The sequence below is a fragment of the Notolabrus celidotus genome, chromosome 20 (genome assembly GCF_009762535.1).
Source record: "Notolabrus celidotus isolate fNotCel1 chromosome 20, fNotCel1.pri, whole genome shotgun sequence".
NCBI lineage: Eukaryota > Metazoa > Chordata > Actinopteri > Labriformes > Labridae > Notolabrus > Notolabrus celidotus.
In genome coordinates this window covers 8,044,961-8,066,855 of record NC_048291.1, presented here as the reverse complement: position 1 = coordinate 8,066,855, position 21,895 = coordinate 8,044,961, and the positions used below count along the sequence as shown (strand labels likewise).

Genomic DNA, 21,895 nt, shown 5'->3' with positions numbered 1-21,895 from the left:
AGGGTTAGAGTTATGATTAGGGTTAAGGTTATGATTAGGGTAAGGGTTATGAATAGGGTCATGGTGTTAGGGTTACTGTTAGGGTTAGGCTTAAGGTTATGATTGGGGTTAGGGTTAAGGTTATGATTGGTGTTAGGATTATGAATAGGGTTAGGGTTATGAATAAGGTTAGGGTTCGCATTTTGTTCTAAGCAGAGGTTTATTTTTACATCTTCGATATTTTCGTGGAGCAGGTCGAGAATGGAGAAATGGCCAAATTGTTCACTATACTGAGCACACTGATGCGGAAAAGAAAATGCTGATCCAGGCACCAATGTGTCATCTCCTGAGGTATTGTAGACTGCCTTTGAAATTGCGTTTAAACTGTGTCTATTTTCTGTGTAAATACACTTTACTGTGTTGTAGACTGTTGTGTCTATTTTATGTTTATGTTATTCCTGAGAAAGACAGTTATTGACAATGCACCTTATATATAAGTTATATATAATTGATCTAGGTTTTTATGTGATGTATTTTATTTGACAAGCTGCTGTTCCCACTTCTTCTTAAACGATGACAGATCAAGTTTCTAACGCTGCCATGTTTATTCTAAATGTGGTCGTCATGTGTCTGTGCCCTCTCATCGTGTTCACACATGGTCGGGTGTTAACTCGACAACATAAAAGACAAACCAGAAAACTTCCCTCAAGGTGTCCAGGTCACACTCACCTTGGCAGGAAAGACTGTGAAAAAAAACACAGGCGGGAGATGTAACACAAATGATACTGCTTTAAATAACATTTTCTTAAGCACAATACTCGCAGGCTTATATTTGCTGCAGATCATTATTCATGCATCCAGAATTTATTATTTATTAATTTTTTTTGAAAAAGTGAATAAATTCCAAAATTAAGTTTTCATTCTTCTTCACTTTATTTGTATTTTTTCTTTGTTTGCATTACAGATCAGCTAGCCTTGTGATCCCTTTAAATAACAGAGTATTGTGTTGATTCAGGGTTTTATTAAATACTCAGTTCAATGAAGGTAAAATTCAACAGCAGTGGACTACTTCTGTACTAGAGTCAGAGTATAGACCGTCCACCTCAAATATTACTCCAACATAAGCGAAAGTTGCTGTGTGAAATTATTACTTGAGGTAGTTAAAATTAAGCGCCACAGATTTCTGGATGTTGCAGCGCCAGAAAATTAGGAACAATAAAAGGAGCAACCCAACATAGAATAAAACAGCAGCTAAGGTACTACAAGCACACACACCTTTATTTAAACTGTTCATCTGGAGGAATGAAACAAATCTAGCTACATACCAAACATGCCCTCTCAGGTGGGACGATGAATTTTCGTAGGCTGTTATGAAGATTGTGCTCAGTAAACAGAGTGATCATTTTGGATCATTCTAAAACCACAAACATGGGCCTCAGGTAAAGAATCATCATCCCTCTCTGCCATAGCTATCATTACCACCGCTAAATGAACTGCGTTATCTGAGTGACATTGCTCTGCGTTTGCTCCAAATTCAACCATGGAGCCCCACAACGTGCAGGTATGGCAATACCTCTTGGATAAAACACACACAGAAGATTATCAGATTTGAAGTCATAGGTTTCCCCCCAAAATAATGCTTTACTTCATTACAATCCAATACTTCAACTTGGACGCCTAAAATAAAATGAACTAAAATCTTTGGCTGCCATAATTCCAAAGTAAACCATTAAACATTCACAGCAGCCAAGGCAATATATGCCTTATTATTGGGGTTTTCAATAACTGGCAGCTGATTGGTTTGCTGCTGGTCTTCATACAGTTTCCTCTCAGAGTTTTCACAATAAGACATCCAGGAAGTGAAATGTTAATTTTAAAATAATAAAGCAATAATTAGAATCAGAATCATACATTTTTACAAGCATAAACACTTCTGAGTTAATTTAACTTAATGTTAAAGTGAAATAGACCAAAAGAGGTTTGACACATTCCAGGTATTTTGCAGATTAATAAAAAACTCCCCTTTAAGCAATAGATGTGAATCGTAAATGCAAGGTTAAAAAAAATGACATTACTTTCCAAATATTACAGTTGACTTTGTTTTGACATCTGTGTGAAGTTTAATCCTTTTTAATCCGAAAAGTAGCCTCAAACGAGCAGCTGATGGTCGAGTCCAGAACACATGAAGGTCATGAAGCATCCTGGTGACATTTATATATGTTTTATTCCCAGACATACACAAAATAACATCAACATTATCACTTCAAATTTTGCCAGTCAAAACTTATAAACATGATATTCATTCTGATTCTTTAATCATTAAACATGAAGTCCTGCTGAACAATAAACCAGTAACCTTAAGTACTTAATGACGGCTCTGACAGAAGTAAAGCATGTAAAAATAGATCCTGAGGATCATCACCTGCCCCTGCTGACAGGTTCTTATTAACACCTGAGTGTCCTGTGTGATATTTCAGGGTGTTGTTTTTAAGTGTTTGTATAGATCAATAATGCGGCCTGATTGACATTTGAGTCACTTTGCCAAGTTTGGAGCGTACTTTTTCTTTTTTCAGGAGCTCATGAATAAAAGGACTGAGCTCCTGCTGGTGTTCATTGAGAGACAAGGCGTTCACTGACCGGTAAGATCAGTCATTGACATATATTTAAAATATAATGATCTCATTGTATCTTCTCTTCTTCTGGTGGCTCATCTTTAGTTGTCCTCTCTTTTGTTGTGTCTGACCTGCAGGACAGAATCTCTGAATTCTACTCATCAACAGGGTTTGTGGATTTGGTGAGTAAGAAAGATATCTTTTGAATCAAACATTCTTAGGACTGATAAATTATACTCTTAATACCAGCAGATGTTTCTTTCTTTTTTAATCTTTAGCTGTCAGCATGAGCAGCGATGCCGAGATGGCCCAGTTTGGGCCGGCGGCCGTCTTTCTCCGTAAACCTGAGAAGGAGCGGGTGGAGGCTCAGAACCGTCCGTTCGATGCCCGGACTGCCTGCTTTATTCCTGATGCCAAGGAGCTGTACATCAGAGGAACCATCCAGAGTAAAGAGGGAGGACAAGTCATTGTGAAGACAGCGGCTGATGAGGTTCATAGGTTTCAAACTGCATCTGTGACTTATCCTGCAGACAACAGATATTCTTCAAACAAGATAAACTTTTGTATTAACACTTTTCAAAAGCAGCAGCTGAACATCAAAGTCTATTCTATCCCAGATGCTCTTCATTTTTGTTGCTAAATCCTGTTTCTCCTGCCGAGAGAAATGTTTTGCTTTCTGCAAAATGAATCTTCCATCTTCTCATCAAACTTTATTTTTCAGACTGTAACAGTCAAAGAAGAAGATGTCCTCCAGGTGAATCCTCCCAAGTACGATAAGATCGAGGACATGGCGATGATGACGCACCTGAACGAGCCGTCTGTGCTGTTTAACCTCAAAGAGCGTTACGCAGCGTGGATGATCTATGTGAGTGAAGAACCAGAACAATTTATGTTATATATTTCGCACATATTTTATACATACATAGACAGTACCAGTCAAAAGTTTGGACACACCTACTCATTCAATGGTTTTTATTTATTCTAATCATTTTCAACACTGTAGATTAATACTGAATGCATCAAAACTATGAAAGAACACATGTGGAATTATTTAATTAACAAAAAAGTGTTAAAAAAACAGAATGTATTTCATATTTTAGATTCTTCAAAGTAGCCCCTTGTTGCCTTGATGACAGCTTTGCATATTGGCATTCTCTCATTCATCTTCATGAGGTCGTCTCTTGGAATGGTTTTGAGTTAACAGGTGAGCTTTATAAAGACTTGATTTGTGGAATTACTTGCCTTCTAAATGTGTTTGAGACAAGTGGCAACCTCCGGTCTCAAATTATGAAGCCCATGCGGAAATATTATAAACTGCAGTCCTGGCTGCAGGAACACCGGAAGCACATACACATTTAGAAAAAAAAGATCTTTGCAGCAATAATAAACATGTTTACAGCCTGGTTCAAAAAACGGTTAAAGTCTTTGTAGCTAATTTCTCTGTGGGCACACACTGTAAGGGGGGTGAATTTGTTTATAATGCGACAGTTCAGCAGATATTAAGATTACGAGTTTTGCCCATTTAAGGACATGACTGACTTGATTGACAGGCGGGAACACATAGCTGTTGGCTAGGAGGCTCAAACCCCGCCTCTTTACGTCACACTCTGTCTTGTTGAGTTCAGCATTACCAATATGTCCTTCGCCGATGATTGGCTTCAAAACAGCGCTCAGGAACAGATGAGTAACGTCACGGATACTACGTCCATTATTTGTACAGTCTATGGATTGAGACCATCAGTTGTGTTGTTCAGAGGTAGGGTTAGTACATAATGGCTAGCCCTATTTGACTACTGTTGTAATCCATATTATGGCAAAACCATATTATTTCATAGTTTTGATGTCTTCAGTATTAGTCTACCATGTTGAAAATGAATTAAAGTAAATAAAAAACATTCAATGAGGTGTGTCCAAACTTTTGACTGGTACTGTATTTTTATAACTATACTAGTATAATGTATACAGATGTATTTGTGTATTAATACATGTTTATTCTCGAGGTCAGACCTACTCTGGGCTCTTTTGTGCCACTGTAAATCCCTACAAATGGCTGCCAGTGTACGACCCAAAGGTGGTGGCAGCCTACAGAGGGAAGAAGAGGATGGAGGCTCCACCTCATATTTTCTCCGTCTCTGATAACGCATATCAAAATATGCTTACAGGTGAGACTGAGCAGACAGGTGGTTAAAGAATTCCACTCAGCCAGGTCTCGTCTGAATCTCTTACCATTTTATTTTATTGGCAAAGATTAAAATAATGTTTTTTTTAGATTTTAAATGATCCTGTAACTACCACTTACTACCACAGAGGGCGCCAGTCTGTAACATCAACATATGGCTAAATAAACAGTTACATTTAGGTGTGGTTAGCTACATTTTTCGTTTAATTGATTAAGAGTTTAAATGCATCTCCATGTTTAGAGGATGTGGTTTGATCTGCCATATCCTGATTGAAGCAGACAAATAGGTGACATCACATTTCATGACTAAGCCACACCCATTTCAGCAGGAGGCAAAAACAACAGTAAAGCAGAAGTTTGACCAAAACGTGTTGACTTTACTAGAAAGTTTTGTTCATATGTTGGAATGAAAGTAATGAACTAAATAATCAAATCTAATAGCCTTGTAGCAGTAACACTAGATTAAGACTGGTTTGTCTTTTTGTGTCCAACAGATCGTGAGAACCAGTCCGTCCTGATCACGTGAGTCATACTGAAGTTCAATACAAATGTTTAAACTGATATATTAGTCAAAAATAAGTTCTAACTGGATTTCCTTTGTTGTGTTTCAAAGTGGAGAATCTGGTGCAGGAAAGACCGTCAACACCAAACGTGTCATCCAGTACTTTGCGACAATCGCAGTGTCTGGAGGAGACAAGAAGGAGCACTCATCCGGCAAAATGCAGGTAATACAAAACTTAATACAAACCATATCAACGCAGATAAAAAGACTTGATGTGGTTCTGATGGCTGGTCTGTTTTCAGGGGACGCTGGAGGATCAAATCATTTCAGCGAATCCTTTGCTCGAAGCTTTTGGGAACGCCAAAACTGTGAGGAACGATAACTCCTCACGATTTGTAAGTTTGAATTCTCTGAGTTTTACCTTTGATAAAGGAACTTTCTCTTAATATTCAAACATCTGTGTGATAAACTACAGTGTTCATGTTGATTTGTACCAGTTTCACAAACGGTTTTAAATTCTGCAGGGGAAATTCATCAGAATTCACTTTGGAACCACAGGAAAACTGTCTTCTGCTGATATTGAAACCTGTAAGTCATTTTTCTTTTCATAAATAATACGGACCATCATCAGTCAAATGTTGACTTTTGGTGCGTACTGATTTCACGGACTTCCTTTCAAGCAGAAAACAAAATAAATAGAAAACATTTATCAAATTATATATCCCTGAATTCTGAATGCTTCAAAAGTTTACCCCCTCACGTTTCTGCTGTCATTGATTAGTTTTATGTGATGATAATAATTAGGCGATGAAAATCTTTATTTGGCAAAATATTTTCTGCAGATTTGTTGGAGAAGTCCAGAGTGACGTTCCAGCTGACTGAAGAGAGGAGCTATCACATCTTCTATCAGATCATGACCGGACACAAAGCCGAGCTCATCGGTAAGACTTTGACTTTTTATTCTGCAGGTTTTATTCAAAGAGTATGTTTAGAAAATTAAAACTCTTTACGTTTGTCTCTTCAGAAATGCTTCTGATAACAACAAACCCATACGACTTCCCCATGATCAGTCAGGGTCAGATTTCTGTGGCCAGCATCGACGACAGAGAAGAGCTGTTGGCCACAGACGTGAGAAATCTGTTCATCTCTCCCTTTATATTGATTATTATATTCATTGTTTTAACAATATTTATATATCTATTTTAGTTATCTATTGATTTCTTGTATTTAACTGATCTTTTTAACCTCAACTAATTCGTTTTTTCCTTCTACCCTTACTTTTTTTATTAATATTACTGTATTTATTTTGTTTTATTTTAAAGTATTTTTTAATTATTATGTCTATTATTATTTTACCTATTTCTGCAGTCTCTTTCTGTAAGCACTTTGGGTTGCATGCTTGTATGTATGAAAGGTGCTATATAAATAAAGTTGAGTTGAGTTTATATTGACTTGTACAAACTCTTACTTTGATCACACAGACTGCCACTGATATCCTGGGCTTCACCAATGAAGAGAAACTCTCCATCTACAAGCTGACAGGAGCAGTGTTGCATTATGGGAACATGAAGTTCAAGCAGAAACAGCGAGAGGAGCAGGCGGAGCCCGATGGCACTGAGGGTGAGAGCATGATTTTTCAACAATGGAAGTCAGATAATTTTGATGATTAAAATTGTCATTAATATGTAATGATTGTGTGACATGTATTTATATGTAATGTGTATTTATGTGTATTAATGAAATAAATAAATGTGTTTTTCATCTGTCAGTGGCAGACAAAGTGGCTTACCTCATGGGGCTGAACTCCGCTGACTTGTTGAAGGGACTCTGTTACCCTCGAGTCAAAGTGGGGAATGAATATGTGACCAAAGGCCAGACGGTCCCACAGGTAATGTTTACAGCTGAATACCTGTTAGACATCACAGGTGATAACGTACGATGAGCCGTGCTAATATGAGAAAATAATGCACAGCATAGAGGCAAATAGAAGCAGAACAGCCTAAAGGAACCCTTACTGTACAGAAAACATCATACAGTGTTATAAAAGAATCTGTTACCATGAAATAATCAATCACTGATGACATATCTTTGATCAGGTCACCAATGCGGTTGGAGCGCTGGCTAAGTCAGTGTACGAGAAGATGTTTTTGTGGATGGTGATCAGGATCAATGAGATGCTCGACACAAAGCAGCCGAGACAGTTCTTCATTGGAGTGTTGGACATCGCCGGGTTCGAAATATTCGACGTAAGTTTTGGCTAAGTTTATTTATTTATTGTAATGATGAACAGATGATATTATTGAATAAACTCCCTGCTTTTCTTTGTAACAGTATAACAGCATGGAGCAGATCTGCATCAACTTTACAAATGAGAAACTGCAACAGTTTTTCAACCACCACATGTTCGTGCTGGAACAAGAGGAATACAAGAAAGAGGGAATCGACTGGGAGTTCATTGACTTTGGAATGGACTTAGCAGCCTGCATCGAGCTCATTGAGAAGGTGAGATGATCTTCTGAACATCAGTTTGCTTTCAACTCTGTAACCAGATTCAGATCAATGATCATGTTCGTCTGTGACTCTTCCAGCCGATGGGGATCTTCTCCATCCTGGAAGAGGAGTGTATGTTCCCCAAAGCTTCAGACACGTCCTTTAAGAACAAACTGTACGACCAACACCTGGGAAAAAATAACGCTTTCCAGAAACCAAAGGTGGTCAAAGGGAAACCCGAAGCTCACTTCTCATTGGTTCATTACGCGGGCACAGTGGACTACAATCTCACTGGCTGGCTGGAGAAGAACAAAGACCCACTGAATGAGTCTGTGGTTCAGCTGTACCAAAAGTCTCCCATGAAGCTGCTATCTTACCTGTACGCTTCGTTTTCTGGCACTGAAGCAGGTAAAATAAATCTGGATCAGCCTGAGGGGTAAAAAAGTTTAAAGAAATTAAAGATCCAGAACACCTGACAGACCTCTCTCCTTCGTGTTTTTGTAGAGTCGGGCGGAGACGCTGCAGGAGGAAAAGGTGGAAAGAAAGCAGCAAAGAAGAAGGGCGGCTCGTTTCAGACGGTGTCTGCTGTGTTCAGGGTACAGATGTGAATGAAAGTTGTTTCATTAAATCTTTCCAGTTTTACATAATATATTTCTGGATAAAATATCACTAGTACTGGAAACTAGTGAAACGTTCCTCCCTTCTGGTGATCATTATTACTACGAGCATATCTTTGTTTTCATCAGCTGATCCTTGACGCCATCATTGGCATGCAATAAGTTTTATTTTGCGGTATGACTCTGTTCTAAGAGCTCCCCACCCTTCCACGTGCATTTATGGATTGCCAAAGCCTAAGGCAGGGAGAGCAGCAGCAAAGACCATCAGGGTATAGAACAGAGCAGGCACAGGTCACAATACATGACACTTTTAAAATCAGACACAGCATAAAAAGGAGGATCTGGGGTGTAGTTGGGGAAGAAGCAGGAAGAGAGGTTAAATCAGTTTAAATACAATGCCAATTTTTGACATTTGCAAATTTAATGCATGGAGGTAATCAGCTGAGCAGTCAGCTGATATGGGCTGGCGTTAAGATCAGTTAAGTACTGTAGGATCGCTTGACTTTGTGGCCTGCTTGAACCAGTGCTTTGCTTCATTTTATATTCAGAAATCTGATTGTAGAAAAGTTCAAACTGTAATATGAAGCAGGTTTGTATTTTAAAGCTCTGTGTGTGCAAGAAGTAAAACCTGTAATTAACTGTGTTAAAAATTCATAAAGATTTTAATTTAAACTTTTCTCCTACAGGAAAATCTGGGAAAATTAATGACTAACCTGAGGAGCACGCACCCTCACTTTGTGCGCTGCCTGATTCCCAACGAGACCAAAACCCCAGGTATGAATCTACATGAAAAACTGTGTTTATGTATTTATGTCTGCTGCAACTTCCTGTATGTTCTGACTAGAAAAACAGTTTACACATACCTGTGTGCAAGTGTGCAGAAGATAAATCAGTACATTTATTTAGTAATCAAACAACGGCACTATGTTAAGCTGTCGAAAAATGCATTTGTAAAGTCTAAGTTCAAAAACCTAACTATTATGTATCATGTGTACTTTGTTTAGGTATCATGTGTAGGCTACTTCCTGTAGGTATCGTGTACTTCCTGTAGGTATTATGTGTATTCCTTGTAGGTATCATGTGTACTTCCTGTAGGTATCATTCCTGTAGGTATCATGTGTACTTCCTGTAGGTTTCATGTGTACTTCCTGTAGGTATCATGTTTATTCCTTGTAGGTATCATGTGTACTTCCTTTGGGTAACGTGTTCTTGTTGTAGGTACCATGGATAATCACCTTGTGATCCATCAGCTTCGCTGTAACGGGGTTCTTGAAGGGATCAGGATCTGTAGGAAAGGATTCCCGAGTAGGATCCTGTATGCAGACTTCAAGCAGAGGTCACCGATTCTTACCTGATACTTAAAAGCTGAAAACACCTGACCGTTAACCTTAATATCCAACCACAATAATCTGTGTTCATCCTAATCTGAGCAGGTACAGAATCCTGAATGCCAGTGCGATCCCTGAGGGTCAGTTCATTGATGGAAAGAAAGCTGCAGAGAAGCTTCTGGGATCCATCGACGTTGATCACACTCAGTACAAATTTGGGACGACAAAGGTCAGAGGTCAAATGTCTCACAGGGTACTATTCTTAAAGCCTGTTGTGGTTTAGTTTTAGCCTTTGAAGAGTGAGTGATAAATCATAATAACATGAATATATCTAAGGTGTTCTTCAAAGCCGGCCTTCTTGGAAATCTGGAGGAGCTGCGAGATGAAAAACTGGCGTCTCTGGTGACTCAGACTCAGGCGGTGTGTCGTGGTTACCTTATGAGGAAAGAATTCTCCAATCTAATCGCTCAAAAGTAAGACTACTCCTCTTATATGATAGAAACTATCAAATTAAACACCCTTGTACTAATGCCTATGGTTTATCTCCCAGAGACTGCGTCTGGATCCTTCAGTATAACCTGAGATCCTTCATGAATGTGAAACACTGGCCATGGATGAAGCTGTTTTTCAAAATAAAACCACTTCTGAAGAGCGCCGAGACGGAGAAAGAGATGGCCACTATGAAAGAAGACTTTGTCAAATGTAAGGAGGACCTGTCGAAGTCAGACTCCAAGAGGAAGGAGCTGGAAGAGAAGATGGTCTCTCTTCTGCAGGAGAAAAACAACCTCCAGCTACAAGTTCAGGCTGTGAGTATTCATACCTGATTTATATTTTCATGTATTTGATCTCTCTGTTGAAAGGTTTTGTTAAATGCTGTCGTTCAAACCACTAGCCTTCATGCATTGCTCATTTTCTGTTCTTAGGATTCAGAGAACCTGTGCGATGCAGAGGAGAGGTGTGAAGGTCTCATTAAGAGTAAGATCCAGCTGGAGGCCAAACTCAAGGAGGTGACCGAGCGTCTGGAGGACGAGGAGGAAATGACGGCTGAGCTGACCGCCAAGAAACGGAAGCTGGAGGACGAATGCTCAGAGCTTAAAAAAGACATAGATGATTTGGAAATAACTCTTGCCAAAGTGGAGAAGGAGAAGCATGCAACTGAAAACAAGGTCTGATTTTATCACAACTGTTTGGTTTGTTCCTCTGAAACTATTTGCTAGAATTGTCTCAAGTTCTGGCAGTTTCTTGCATTCAGTTAATAACCTGTTCTGTAGTTGTTCTGCTGCCTATTTTTTGTTCTGATGTGGACTCATTCTTCTTCTGCAGGTTAAAAACCTTGTGGAGGAGCTTGCTGGTCAGGATGAAAACTTGGGAAAACTGACAAAGGAGAAGCGAGCGCTGCAGGAGGCTCACCAGCAGGTGCTCGATGATCTTCAGGCGGAGGAAGACAAAGTCAACTCTCTGACCAAAGCAAAGACCAAGCTTGAGCAGCAAGTCGATGATGTAAGGGAGCAGGAAATAACACATTTCTAACAGTCATTGTGAGAAACACATTCTTTCGTCAACATATTGATTGATTCTGTGTACTTTGCTTTGAAGCTGGAAGCGTCGCTGGAACAAGAGAAGAAGATTCGGATGGATCTGGAACGGGCGAAGAGGAAGCTTGAGGGAGATCTGAAACTAAGTCAGGAGTCCATCATGGATCTGGAGAACGACAAACAACAATCAGAGGAGAAGATAAAGAAGTAATCTTAAGACTGATGATGTTTAATGTGTGTGTGTGTGTGTGTGTGTGTGTGTGTGTGTGTGTGTGTGTGTGTGTGTGTGTGTGTGTGTGTGTGTGTATGTGTGAAATCAATCTGACGTACTGTTTGTTTTTCTGGAACAGGAAGGAGTTTGAGAACAATCAGCTGCTCAGTAAAATATCCGACGAGCAGGCAATCAACTGTCAGCTGCAGAAGAAGATGAAGGAGCTGCATGTACAGATACTTCTCTGTGATCAAAGTCATTGAGTATCCAGTCTATTGAGCTTCATTTCATGATTTTACTCTATTGATTTATATTTACAGGCTCGTATTGAAGAGCTAGAAGAGGAAGTGGAAGCTGAACGAGCCATGCGGGCCAAGATTGAGAAGCAGCGCTCAGACCTGTCACGGGAGATTGAGGAAATCAGCGAACGTCTTGAGGAAGCGGGAGGAGCGACCACCGCTCAGGTTGAGATGAACAAGAAGAGGGAGGCAGAGTTTCTGAAACTGAGACGGGATCTGGAAGAGTCGACGTTGCACCACGAAACCACAACCGCCGCGCTGAGGAAGAAACAGGCAGACAGCATGGCCGAGCTCAGTGAGCAGATCGACAATCTGCAGAGAATCAAACAGAAACTGGAGAAGGAAAAGAGCGAGCTGAAGATGGAGGTCGATGATTTAGCCGTCAACATGGAGACTGTGGCCAAAGCCAAGGTGCGTTTAAATATGGAGTAAAGTATTCTTTTCAGGTGGAAGTATAAAAGTAAATGATGGATTTAGTGGGATTGAATATTTGATAAATAATATATCTATCAATATGTTCTTGAACACTTCAGGTGAACCTGGAGAAAACATGCCGCTCATTGGAAGATCAGCTGCTGGAGATGAAAACCAAATATGAAGAAAACATGCGACAAAATAACGATTTGTCCAATCAGAGGGCTCGATTTCAGACGGAGAATGGTAAGTCTTTTCTTTTTTAAACTTTGTGCAGATGCAGTTATAAATTAAAAAAGACAGGATGCACAAGACTCGGGCTACTAGCTTAAGATTCAAATACGTTGGCAAAAAAGAAATTGATTAAAATATTACTTTATTGATTTCAAATGATTTATGTATAGTTTAAAAAAAAAGTCCCAGTGACTCCACAGCACTTAACATTCCATGGTGATGGATTCTTATCTGTCTGTTGCTGTTGATTTAACATTAAACTGTCCTCATTCAGCTCTCCTTCTCTGAGCTCTGCAGTTCACACACCTTTAAAAACGGAAAAATCATAATCTTAATATCTTCAAAATTGCTGCATTATAACAAAATTCAACCCCCAAGCAGTGCGTGCCAAAAGAGAAATGAGCTATCCATAACTAAACTCATTTTTGTACCAGGCTGTGAAAACGTTTATGCTGTTAAGATCAGCTGTTTTGAATTTGTGTGTATGTGGTTTCCGGTATTTCCAGAGTAAGCCTCAAGTCGACACTCAAGAAACTGAACATTTCCGAACACTGCCGCATTGGCTTCAATTCTCGTGGATAACGGTTGCTGCCTGGGTTTTACCCAAGCGGCAGCCTCCGGTCTCAAACTATGAAGCCCATGCGGAAGTGTTATAAACTGCAATATATCAAGAATCCGCTTGAGGCTGGCTACAGAAACACCAGAAACCACATAGACACCATAAAACAAAACAAAAAAACGATATTTGCAGCATTAATAAACATGTTTACAGCCTGGTTCAAAAAACGGCTTGGCCTTGCGAAGCTAATCTCTCTAATGGCACACACTGTACGGGGGGTGAATTTTTTTTTCTAACGTGAAATAAGGACATGACTGATGTGACTCCCGGGCAGGAACACATAGCTGTTGGCTAAGAGGCTCACCCTACGTCACACTCTGCCTGGTTGAGTTCAACATTTCCAATATGGCTGCCGCCGTCGATTGGCTTCAAAACAACTCTTAGGAACAGATGGGTGACGTCACGGATACTACGTCCATATTTTGTACAGTCTATGGTTTTACCTCACCTTACGGTCTGTGGTGTCAACAAGCAAAAGCAAAATGTGACGGGACTCTTTTCCACTGATTGATTTGACATGACGTGTGATGAGTTTGCTTCTGGCGTTGCTCTTGTTAGTGAAAGTTAATAACTGTTGTCAAGGGGTTTTGACCAATCAGAATCAACCATGTTACACAACTGGATGATCAGTAAGGAAGCCGGGTAGTAAAGCTATTTTAACAAACAGGACTCTCATCTGAACATGTAGAGGTCTTTAGTTTATAGTAAAACAGACAAATGTGTGTTTAGAGTTGGTTTCTATTTGAGTAAAGAAGTTTCATGTTAAAATCAGCTTTTCACACCTAATGTGAATATTAATCTTAAATTCATCCCAAGTTTTGTAAGTTTTGAATCTGAAATGTAAAAAGTGAACTTATGGGTCCTGTTTTTTCCCTGATCAAACATTCATCCACACAAAACATTTTCTTCACCTAAAAGAAAAGAAAGTTGAAGGATCAGAACTTCGTGCTCTCTGACTGCTTTGTACTTTTGTTTTAGACATGTATGTATATATTTATGCACACATATATTTGATATAATCTATTCCCTGGTGGGTGGCAGCTGAGTTTTCCCGGCAGATGGAGGAGAAAGAGAGCCTGATCTCTCAGCTAACCAGAGGAAAACAAGGATTCACCACTCAGGTCGAGGAGTTAAAGCGTCTGATCGAGGAAGAGACAAAGGTAATTCAATGTTAAAAAATGCCGACTGTTTGACGTTACTTTAACACGTTAAGCTCTTCATCCCACTCTTCATCAGGCAAAGAACGCTCTGGCTCACAGTCTGCAGTCGGCCCGTCATGACTGTGACCTCCTGCGGGAGCAGTACGAAGAGGAGCAGGAGGCCAAAGCGGAGCTGCAGAGGAATTTATCCAAAGCTAACACGGAGGTCGCCCTGTGGAGGAACAAGTATGAGACAGACGCTATCCAGAGGACGGAGGAGCTGGAGGAGGCCAAGTAATCACTGCATCAATACATCAGTTTAACAGAATAACACATCTGATATTATGAGCTGGACCAGGCAGAGTGATCTTAAGTTGAGATAAACTGAGTGATGTCTCCTGTGGGACAGGAAGAAGCTGGCTCAGCGTCTGCAGGAGGCCGAGGAGCAGATCGAGGCGGTGAACTCTAAATGTGCGTCTTTAGAGAAAACAAAGCAGCGTCTGCAGAACGAGATGGAGGATCTGATGGTGGACGTGGAGAGATCCAACAGTGTGGCTGCTACGCTCGATAAGAAGCAGAGGAACTTTGATAAGGTTTTATTTTGACTTCTAACGTTTTTATATCCCTCATGTTTGATTCTTAAAATCGCTCTTCTTTGTTCTATAATTTGAACTCTCTCACTCTTTGATGGTTCAGATTCTGGCTGAGTGGAAGCAGAAGTTTGAGGAGTGTCAGGCGGAGCTGGAGAGCTCTCAGAAAGAATCTCGAACCCTGAGCACCGAACTCTTCAAACTGAAGAACTCATACGAAGAAGCTCTGGACCATCTGGAGACCATGAAGAGAGAGAATAAAAACCTGCAGCGTGAGTCAAATATTATTCATTCAAGAACTATGTTAAATTTTGCTGCCCCTATCATATGTAACACATTTAAAAAGGTTGAGAATCATTCATTGAAAGGCTCCCCGTCATCAAACAGAGGAGATTTCAGACCTGACAGAACAACTCGGCGAGAGCGGGAAGACGATTCACGAGCTTGAGAAATTCAAGAAGCATGTGGAGACGGAGAAATTCGACATGCAGACGTCTCTGGAAGAGGCTGAGGTAACTCCAAATGTTTCTTAAACTTTCACATATTTGTAAAAACTAGACCCAAACTATGGTTTTATGAACTCCTCTTGTCTTTAAGGCGACTCTGGAGCAGGAGGAATCTAAGATCCTCCGGGCCCAGATGGAGCTGAACCAGGTGAAGGCCGAGGTGGACAGGAAGCTGGCAGAGAAAGATGAGGAGATGGAGCAGATGAAGAGGAATAATCAGAGAGTGACAGAGTCCATGCAGAGCACGCTGGACTCTGAGGTCCGCAGCAGGAACGACGCCCTGAGACTGAAGAAGAAGATGGACGGAGACCTGAACGAGATGGAGATCCAGCTGAGCCACGCCAACAGACAGGCGGCAGAGTCCCAGAAACAGCTGAGGAACATCCAGGGACAGCTCAAGGTCAAATACAGAAACATATACACCAGATTTATACGAAACATAAGCAACTAGAAGTAAAACATTTAGAAAACATAAAAAACACATGCAAAATATACATTTATATAACCTTAGCAATCATAAGGGGAGCGCCATTCTCTCTGGACTGACTAGTTGGACGTGTAGAAACAGATACTGATCGATCCTGTCAGCGTGTCCAGAGATTTGAATGTGGGATCACTGCAGCCCTCTAATAAACTCAAAATTAATTATAGACATAGTCAGGGGTGTGTGAATGTGTATGAAAGGGATTAGCTAACACTGATGGACCCCTACTATAGCATCCTTTGTAATCAGTGTATATATTTGGTGTGAATGAGTGAATCTTAAGAGAAGTGTAAAAGCCCTCACTGGCTGGAAAGACTAGAAAAGCACTTTACAAGCTCTTGCGCTAAACTAAATTAATTATTAGGACATTGTATAGACAACAACAACAACAACAACAACAACAAAACAGTTTTTATCAAGAAATAATTCAGAGTCTTCCTCTCCATCTTCAATATCTTAATGCAGTCAGTGCAGGAGTTCAAGACTGAGTCATCAGTGCTGGAATACAAGTCAAGCCACAAGTTCTTAAAATCAGGACCCACGTCCAAATCCTAGACTTGAGTGCTGATTTTAAGAACAACACTGGAGCAGGGACAACTCAAGGTTCAAACACCTGAACCTTTGTGTTTTTCTGTTTACATTGTATTGAATTGTTTGTTTTACAATGTTTGTATCAATTATACCATATTATATCATATCGTATCATATCGCATCTATTGTATTGCATCTATCGTATCGCATCTATCGTATTGTATCCAACATACCTATCGTATCATATCGCATCTATCGTATTGTATCCAACATACCTATCGTATCGTATTGCATCTATCATATTGTATCCAACATACCTATCGTATCATATCGCATCTATCGTATTGTATCTATCGTATTGTATCCAACATACCTATCGTATCGTATTGCATCTATCGTATTGTATCTATCGTACCCATCGCATCGCATCTATTGCGTTGTATCTATTGCATCATATTGAAGCATATCACATCTATCGTATTGTATCTATTGTATCGTATTTTATCTATCATATCGTATCGCATCTATCGTATTGTATCTATCATATCGTATCGCATCTATCGTATTGTATCTATCACACCTATGGTATCATATCGCATCTATCATGTTGTATCTCTTGTATCGTATTGTATTTATCATATTGTATCGCATCTATCGTGTTGTATCTATCGTACCTATCGTATCGTATCGCATCTATCGTATTGTATCTATTGTATCGTATTGTATCTATCATATCGTATCACATCTATTGTATTGTATCTATCGTACCTATTGTATCATATCGCATCTATCGTATTGCTTCTATAGTACCATATTGTGTTGTCCCGTATTGTATCATATTGTACCTATCGTATCATATCGCATCTATCGTATTGTATCTAGTGTATCGTATTGTATCTGTCATATCTTATTGTATCTATTGTACCTATTGCATTGTATTGCATCTATCGTATTGTATCTATTGTATTGTATTGTATCTATCATATCGTATCGCATCTATTGTATTGTATCTATCACACCTATTGTATCGTATCGCATCTATCATATTGTATCGTGTTGCATCATATGGCATTTATCATGTTGTATCTATCGTACCTATTGTTTCGTATCGCATCTATAATATTGCTTCTATTGTACCATATTGTGTTGTCCCGTATTGTATCATATTGTACCTATCGTATCATATTGCATCTATCGTATTCTATCTATCGTACCTATCTTATCGTATTGCATCTATTGTATTGTATCGATCGTACCTATCGTATCGTATCGCATCTATCGTATTGTATCTATCGTATTGTATTGTATAATATTGTAACAAAGTGTGAACACCTTTCAGGACGCTCAGATCCACCTAGACGACTCTCTGCGAGGATACGATGACATGAAGGAGCAGGTTGGCATGATGGAGCGAAGGACGGCGCTGATGCAGGCGGAGATCGAGGAGTTGCGAGCCGTCGTTGAGCAGACGGAGCGAAGCCGCAAACTGGCTGAACAGGAGCTGATCGAGGCCAGTGAGAGGGCGGGGCTTCTGCACTCTCAGGTAGGCTCTAGGTTTTCATCAATCAAACACATCCTTTGGATCAGAATTCAAAACTTTATTTTCCTTGTCAGAACACGAGTCTCCTGAACACCAAGAAGAAACTGGACGCTGATGTGACTCAGCTTCACTCTGAGATTGAAGAAGCTGTTCAGGAGGCGAGGAACGCTGAGGAGAAGGCCAAGAAGGCCATCACTGATGTAAGAGATCCACGAGACATTTATTTTATCAACACAGACTCACTGAAATTAAACAAGCAACACTCCTCTCTGCAGGCAGCTATGATGGCTGAGGAAATGAAGAAAGAGCAGGACACTTGTTCTCACCTGGAGAGGATGAAGAGGAACCTGGAGGTGACGGTGAAGGACCTGCAGCACCGGCTGGATGAGGCAGAAAACCTTGCCATGAAGGGCGGGAAGAAGCAGCTGCAGAAACTGGAGACACGGGTACAAATCTTTGATCTTATTTCCCTGATATATCTGGACAGAAAAATGTAGAGATTAATAATAAAAAGAATGAATACCATAATAGATAAAAAATAACAGAGGTACAGGTAAAATACCTTTGACATAAACAGCCTTTTCTGTTGTGTTTTCTGGGTCATTCAGGTTCGTGAGCTGGAGACAGAGATGGAGGCCGAACAGAAACGCTCGTCAGACGCCATCAAAGGAGTCCGAAAATACGAGAGGAAGATCAAGGAGCTCACTTATCAGGTACACGTATGCTGATTCTCTTAGTGACTGGACCTCTGTGCCTTTAAATATTAAAAACAGACTGAGGGAGTGTTCGTGTTTTTGTCCTTCAGTCTGAAGAAGATAAAAAAAATAACATCAGACTTCAGGACCTGGTGGACAAACTGCAGATCAAGATGAAGGCGTACAAACGACATGCTGAGGAGACTGTGAGTTCATGACTAATCTTCACTTCCTGGCTTTGAAATGTGTTGAATACTTGATTCTGATTGGTCAAAAAACCCTTAACAAGAGGAATTAAAAATACCAGGGACAACCAAACCACACAGGTCATATCAAATCAACCTGCAGGACGGAGTTCCAGCAAATTCATACAGTTTATAATTTCACCTATTAATAATGTATCAAACGTAATATATATGTAGTCACATACACACACTGGTCATAGATATATACATATGTATATATTTAGTGTTGTATATTGGATAATGGAAAAGCAGTGCATAATGTAATAAGGATATTAATGTTGTTTACAGGAGGAGCAGTCTAACGCCCACATGGCGAGATTCAGGAAGGCCCAGCACGAGCTGGAGGAGGCTGAAGAGAGAGCTGACGTGGCTGAATCTCTCGCCAACAAGATGAGAGCCAAGAGCAGAGAAATAGGAACAAAGGTACCCAGTCTATTATTTTGACTTTGTTATTATTTTAGACATTTGATACCCTGTTTGACTGATTTATGTGAAGTGATTTAAAAAATGTTAGCAGTTAAAAATTGGATATTTTGTTGAAATTTATAATTTATCCTTGATTATAAATACTTAGACTAATAATAAGTTAAGACAAATACCAGATAAATACAGAACAGACTGTAAATAAGAAGTGGGCGTGGTCAACGTGATATCACCAACTGGTTATTTGGACAACAGTCTGGAGTCTTGTCGCCATTATTTTTTTTATTTTGGAGACAAAAGTTACCATGTTTGGTCAAAGGGTTGGAGCTTCAGAGGATGTAGGGATTAGCAAACATTTGGTAATAAGATAATAATGACGCCATAGACTGTATAAAATATGGACGTAGGATCCTTGACATCACCCATCTGTTTCTGAAGAGCTGTTTGAGGCCAATCGTCGGCGGCAGCCATATTGCTGCTGTCGAGCGATTGTGACGTAAAGAGGCGGAGTTTGAGCCTCCCAGAACAACAGCTACAGTGTTCCCGCAGTCAGCTGTGCCTCTCATTGGAAGACTCGTAATCTCAATATCTTCGAAATTGCTGCGTTAGAAAAAATTTACCCCCCCTGTAAACATGTTTATTTCTGCTGTAAAGATCGTCTTTTTCCCATTCATGTGTATGTGACCTCCGTTACTTCCGGAGCCAGCCTCAAGCGGATCCTCGATGAACTGCAGCTTTTAGCACTTCCGCATTAGACTCATATTTTTAGAACGGAGGTTGCCGCTTGAATTAAGCTAACTTAAATAGCATCTATTCTCCGTAGGAAATCTCGTTCCTCTGTGTCTCTTTGACTCTGAATGGGACCGTAATTTGCAAAATGATCATCATGCTGTATTCAAAAAGACTTCCAACTAACCTCATCATGAAAATGTTTACTGAAGTTAAAGGTCAACTAAGAAGTGTAACCATCGTCTCATAGACTTCTATAAAACAGACTGATTTTTACCATCTGTGGAGTCACCTCCTAGACATCAGAAAGAAAGCAGGTTTCAGATACATCTTCATTAGACAGACTGTTCAAACAAAAGTTTAACCTATGTTGACACAAAGTTAATCTGCAGTAATAATAGGGAGTTTTGGCTGCTGTGATTACAACCGTTAGAAATAAAGCCTTCAGATGAGAATATTTTTCTTAAACATGAACTGTGTCTATTTTTGTTTTTCAGACTCAAGAAGGACAGGGCGAGTAGCTGAGAGTCTGACACGGCTTAAATACCTGCATGAATCATGAGTTTGAAAGAAACAATAGTTTATAGTTTAAAATATTGTTGGATATTAACATCATTATAACTCATATCAGTGATAAATGTAAAAATATATAGAGCAACTTTATGATTAAACCTCACCTAAACAATAAATCGAAACTCTCCCATTTGACTAATTCACCCTGTATTCCACTCACTCTTTTAACTGGGATATAATTTAATTCATTCATCATGTTTGATAACAGATTTAGAGTTTTAATAAATAACATGTATTAGGAGAGGGATAATGTATAGTGAGCAGGTGAGTAGTTATGCGTATTAGAATCTTCGCATGCATAACCACCTGCTCACTATACATTATCACGGTTATTACCCAGCTCTCAACTGAAGTTATTAAGAAAAAAAAATTAATTTTGAGAATATTCTATTGATTTAATCATTATTTATGTCTACAGTTAACAAATTAGTCCTCAGAATCCATGGTTGGTAACTCTTCCATGGCAACGAATTCTTATCAGCCTACCTGCAGGATGGATTTACCGTACTTGGAACATTTCAAGTCATGTTTAAGTTAGAATTTTCATCTGCTTATTTATCAAATTACAGCAATCTTAACATTCCATCTCCTTTTTTTCACTGCTTTGCAATTTACACGCCTTTAAAAATAAATGAGGTAACGTCACAACCTTTAACATTGTTGCCATCATCACTTAACGGAAGGTAAATGGACTTCATTTTTAAAGTGCTTTCTGTGGTCGTTTGACCACTCAGAGCACTTTAACATTACATGTCACATTAACCCATTTACACCACATTCATACACTAATGGCAGAGGCCACTATGTAAAGTGGCCATCAGTAATCTCATTCACACACCGCTGGCACAGCCACCAGTTTGGAGTCAAGGGCCACTTCAGCATGTGGACAGCAGGACCAGGAATTTAACCTCCAGCCTCTGATCGAGCAGCAACAACTGAGCAACTACCAACTCTGAGGCTCGAGCCACTGGATGAATTGCAGGACAGGGTCCAGTGAGAAAACATGTTGTTTTGCGGACTGATTGAAAATGCTAACATGAACAGTGTCAACAAGCAGTGGTGAAATGTGCCAGACCTCTTAAGATGTATTGATTTGATATGATGAGTGATGTAGGTGACCCTGGCTTTGCTTTTGCTATTCAGAATAAATAACCTTCGTTATGAGATTTTGACCAATCAGAATCAAGTATCTAACACAGCCACGTTATTCATAATGAAGCTGGGTAATAAATCTGATTAATTGAACATTGTCTGAAATATTTAACCCAAAAAGAAGATGGAAAATCCTTTGAATAGTTTCCCACTGAAGTGTTAATTTTGATTCACAGTGATGTTTTTCTGACTGACATCACGTTCTGACTTTTTATCATCCCTTATTTTGTTTTTTGGTTTTAGAACAAAATAAATGTTTGTGCCATTCA

General features: G+C 39.6%; 1 protein-coding gene across 1 annotated transcript; it reads left to right on the top strand.

The window, feature by feature from the left end:
- The first annotated feature begins 2,877 nt into the window (after positions 1-2,877).
- On the top strand, positions 2,878-21,884 carry LOC117832714 (myosin heavy chain, fast skeletal muscle-like). Its single transcript, XM_034711954.1, has 39 exons — positions 2,878-3,081; positions 3,313-3,456; positions 4,597-4,753; positions 5,265-5,292; positions 5,384-5,495; positions 5,575-5,667; positions 5,797-5,860; positions 6,115-6,213; positions 6,297-6,400; positions 6,754-6,892; positions 7,042-7,160; positions 7,369-7,518; positions 7,604-7,774; positions 7,861-8,170; positions 8,267-8,358; positions 9,066-9,153; positions 9,598-9,715; positions 9,813-9,936; positions 10,044-10,180; positions 10,258-10,513; positions 10,631-10,873; positions 11,031-11,207; positions 11,304-11,449; positions 11,593-11,683; positions 11,774-12,163; positions 12,286-12,412; positions 14,061-14,179; positions 14,256-14,452; positions 14,568-14,751; positions 14,855-15,020; positions 15,136-15,260; positions 15,346-15,654; positions 17,609-17,812; positions 17,884-18,009; positions 18,085-18,255; positions 18,418-18,522; positions 18,615-18,710; positions 19,038-19,172; positions 20,399-21,884. Exons 1-39 carry the CDS (start codon positions 2,878-2,880, stop codon positions 20,420-20,422), a joined length of 5,844 nt encoding a protein of 1,947 aa, XP_034567845.1. The 3' UTR covers positions 20,423-21,884.
- Positions 21,885-21,895: the final 11 nt, after the last annotated feature.

Bases quoted from the DNA above. Each gene is read 5' to 3' on its own strand.
- LOC117832714 (XM_034711954.1), top strand. From the start codon at position 2,878: ATGAGCAGCGATGCCGAGATGGCCCAGTTTGGGCCGGCGGCCGTCTTT. The intron at 6,214-6,296 runs GTAAGACTTTGA...TTGTCTCTTCAG, and splicing joins ACACAAAGCCGAGCTCATCG to AAATGCTTCTGATAACAACA. The intron at 7,775-7,860 runs GTGAGATGATCT...TGACTCTTCCAG, and splicing joins GCATCGAGCTCATTGAGAAG to CCGATGGGGATCTTCTCCAT.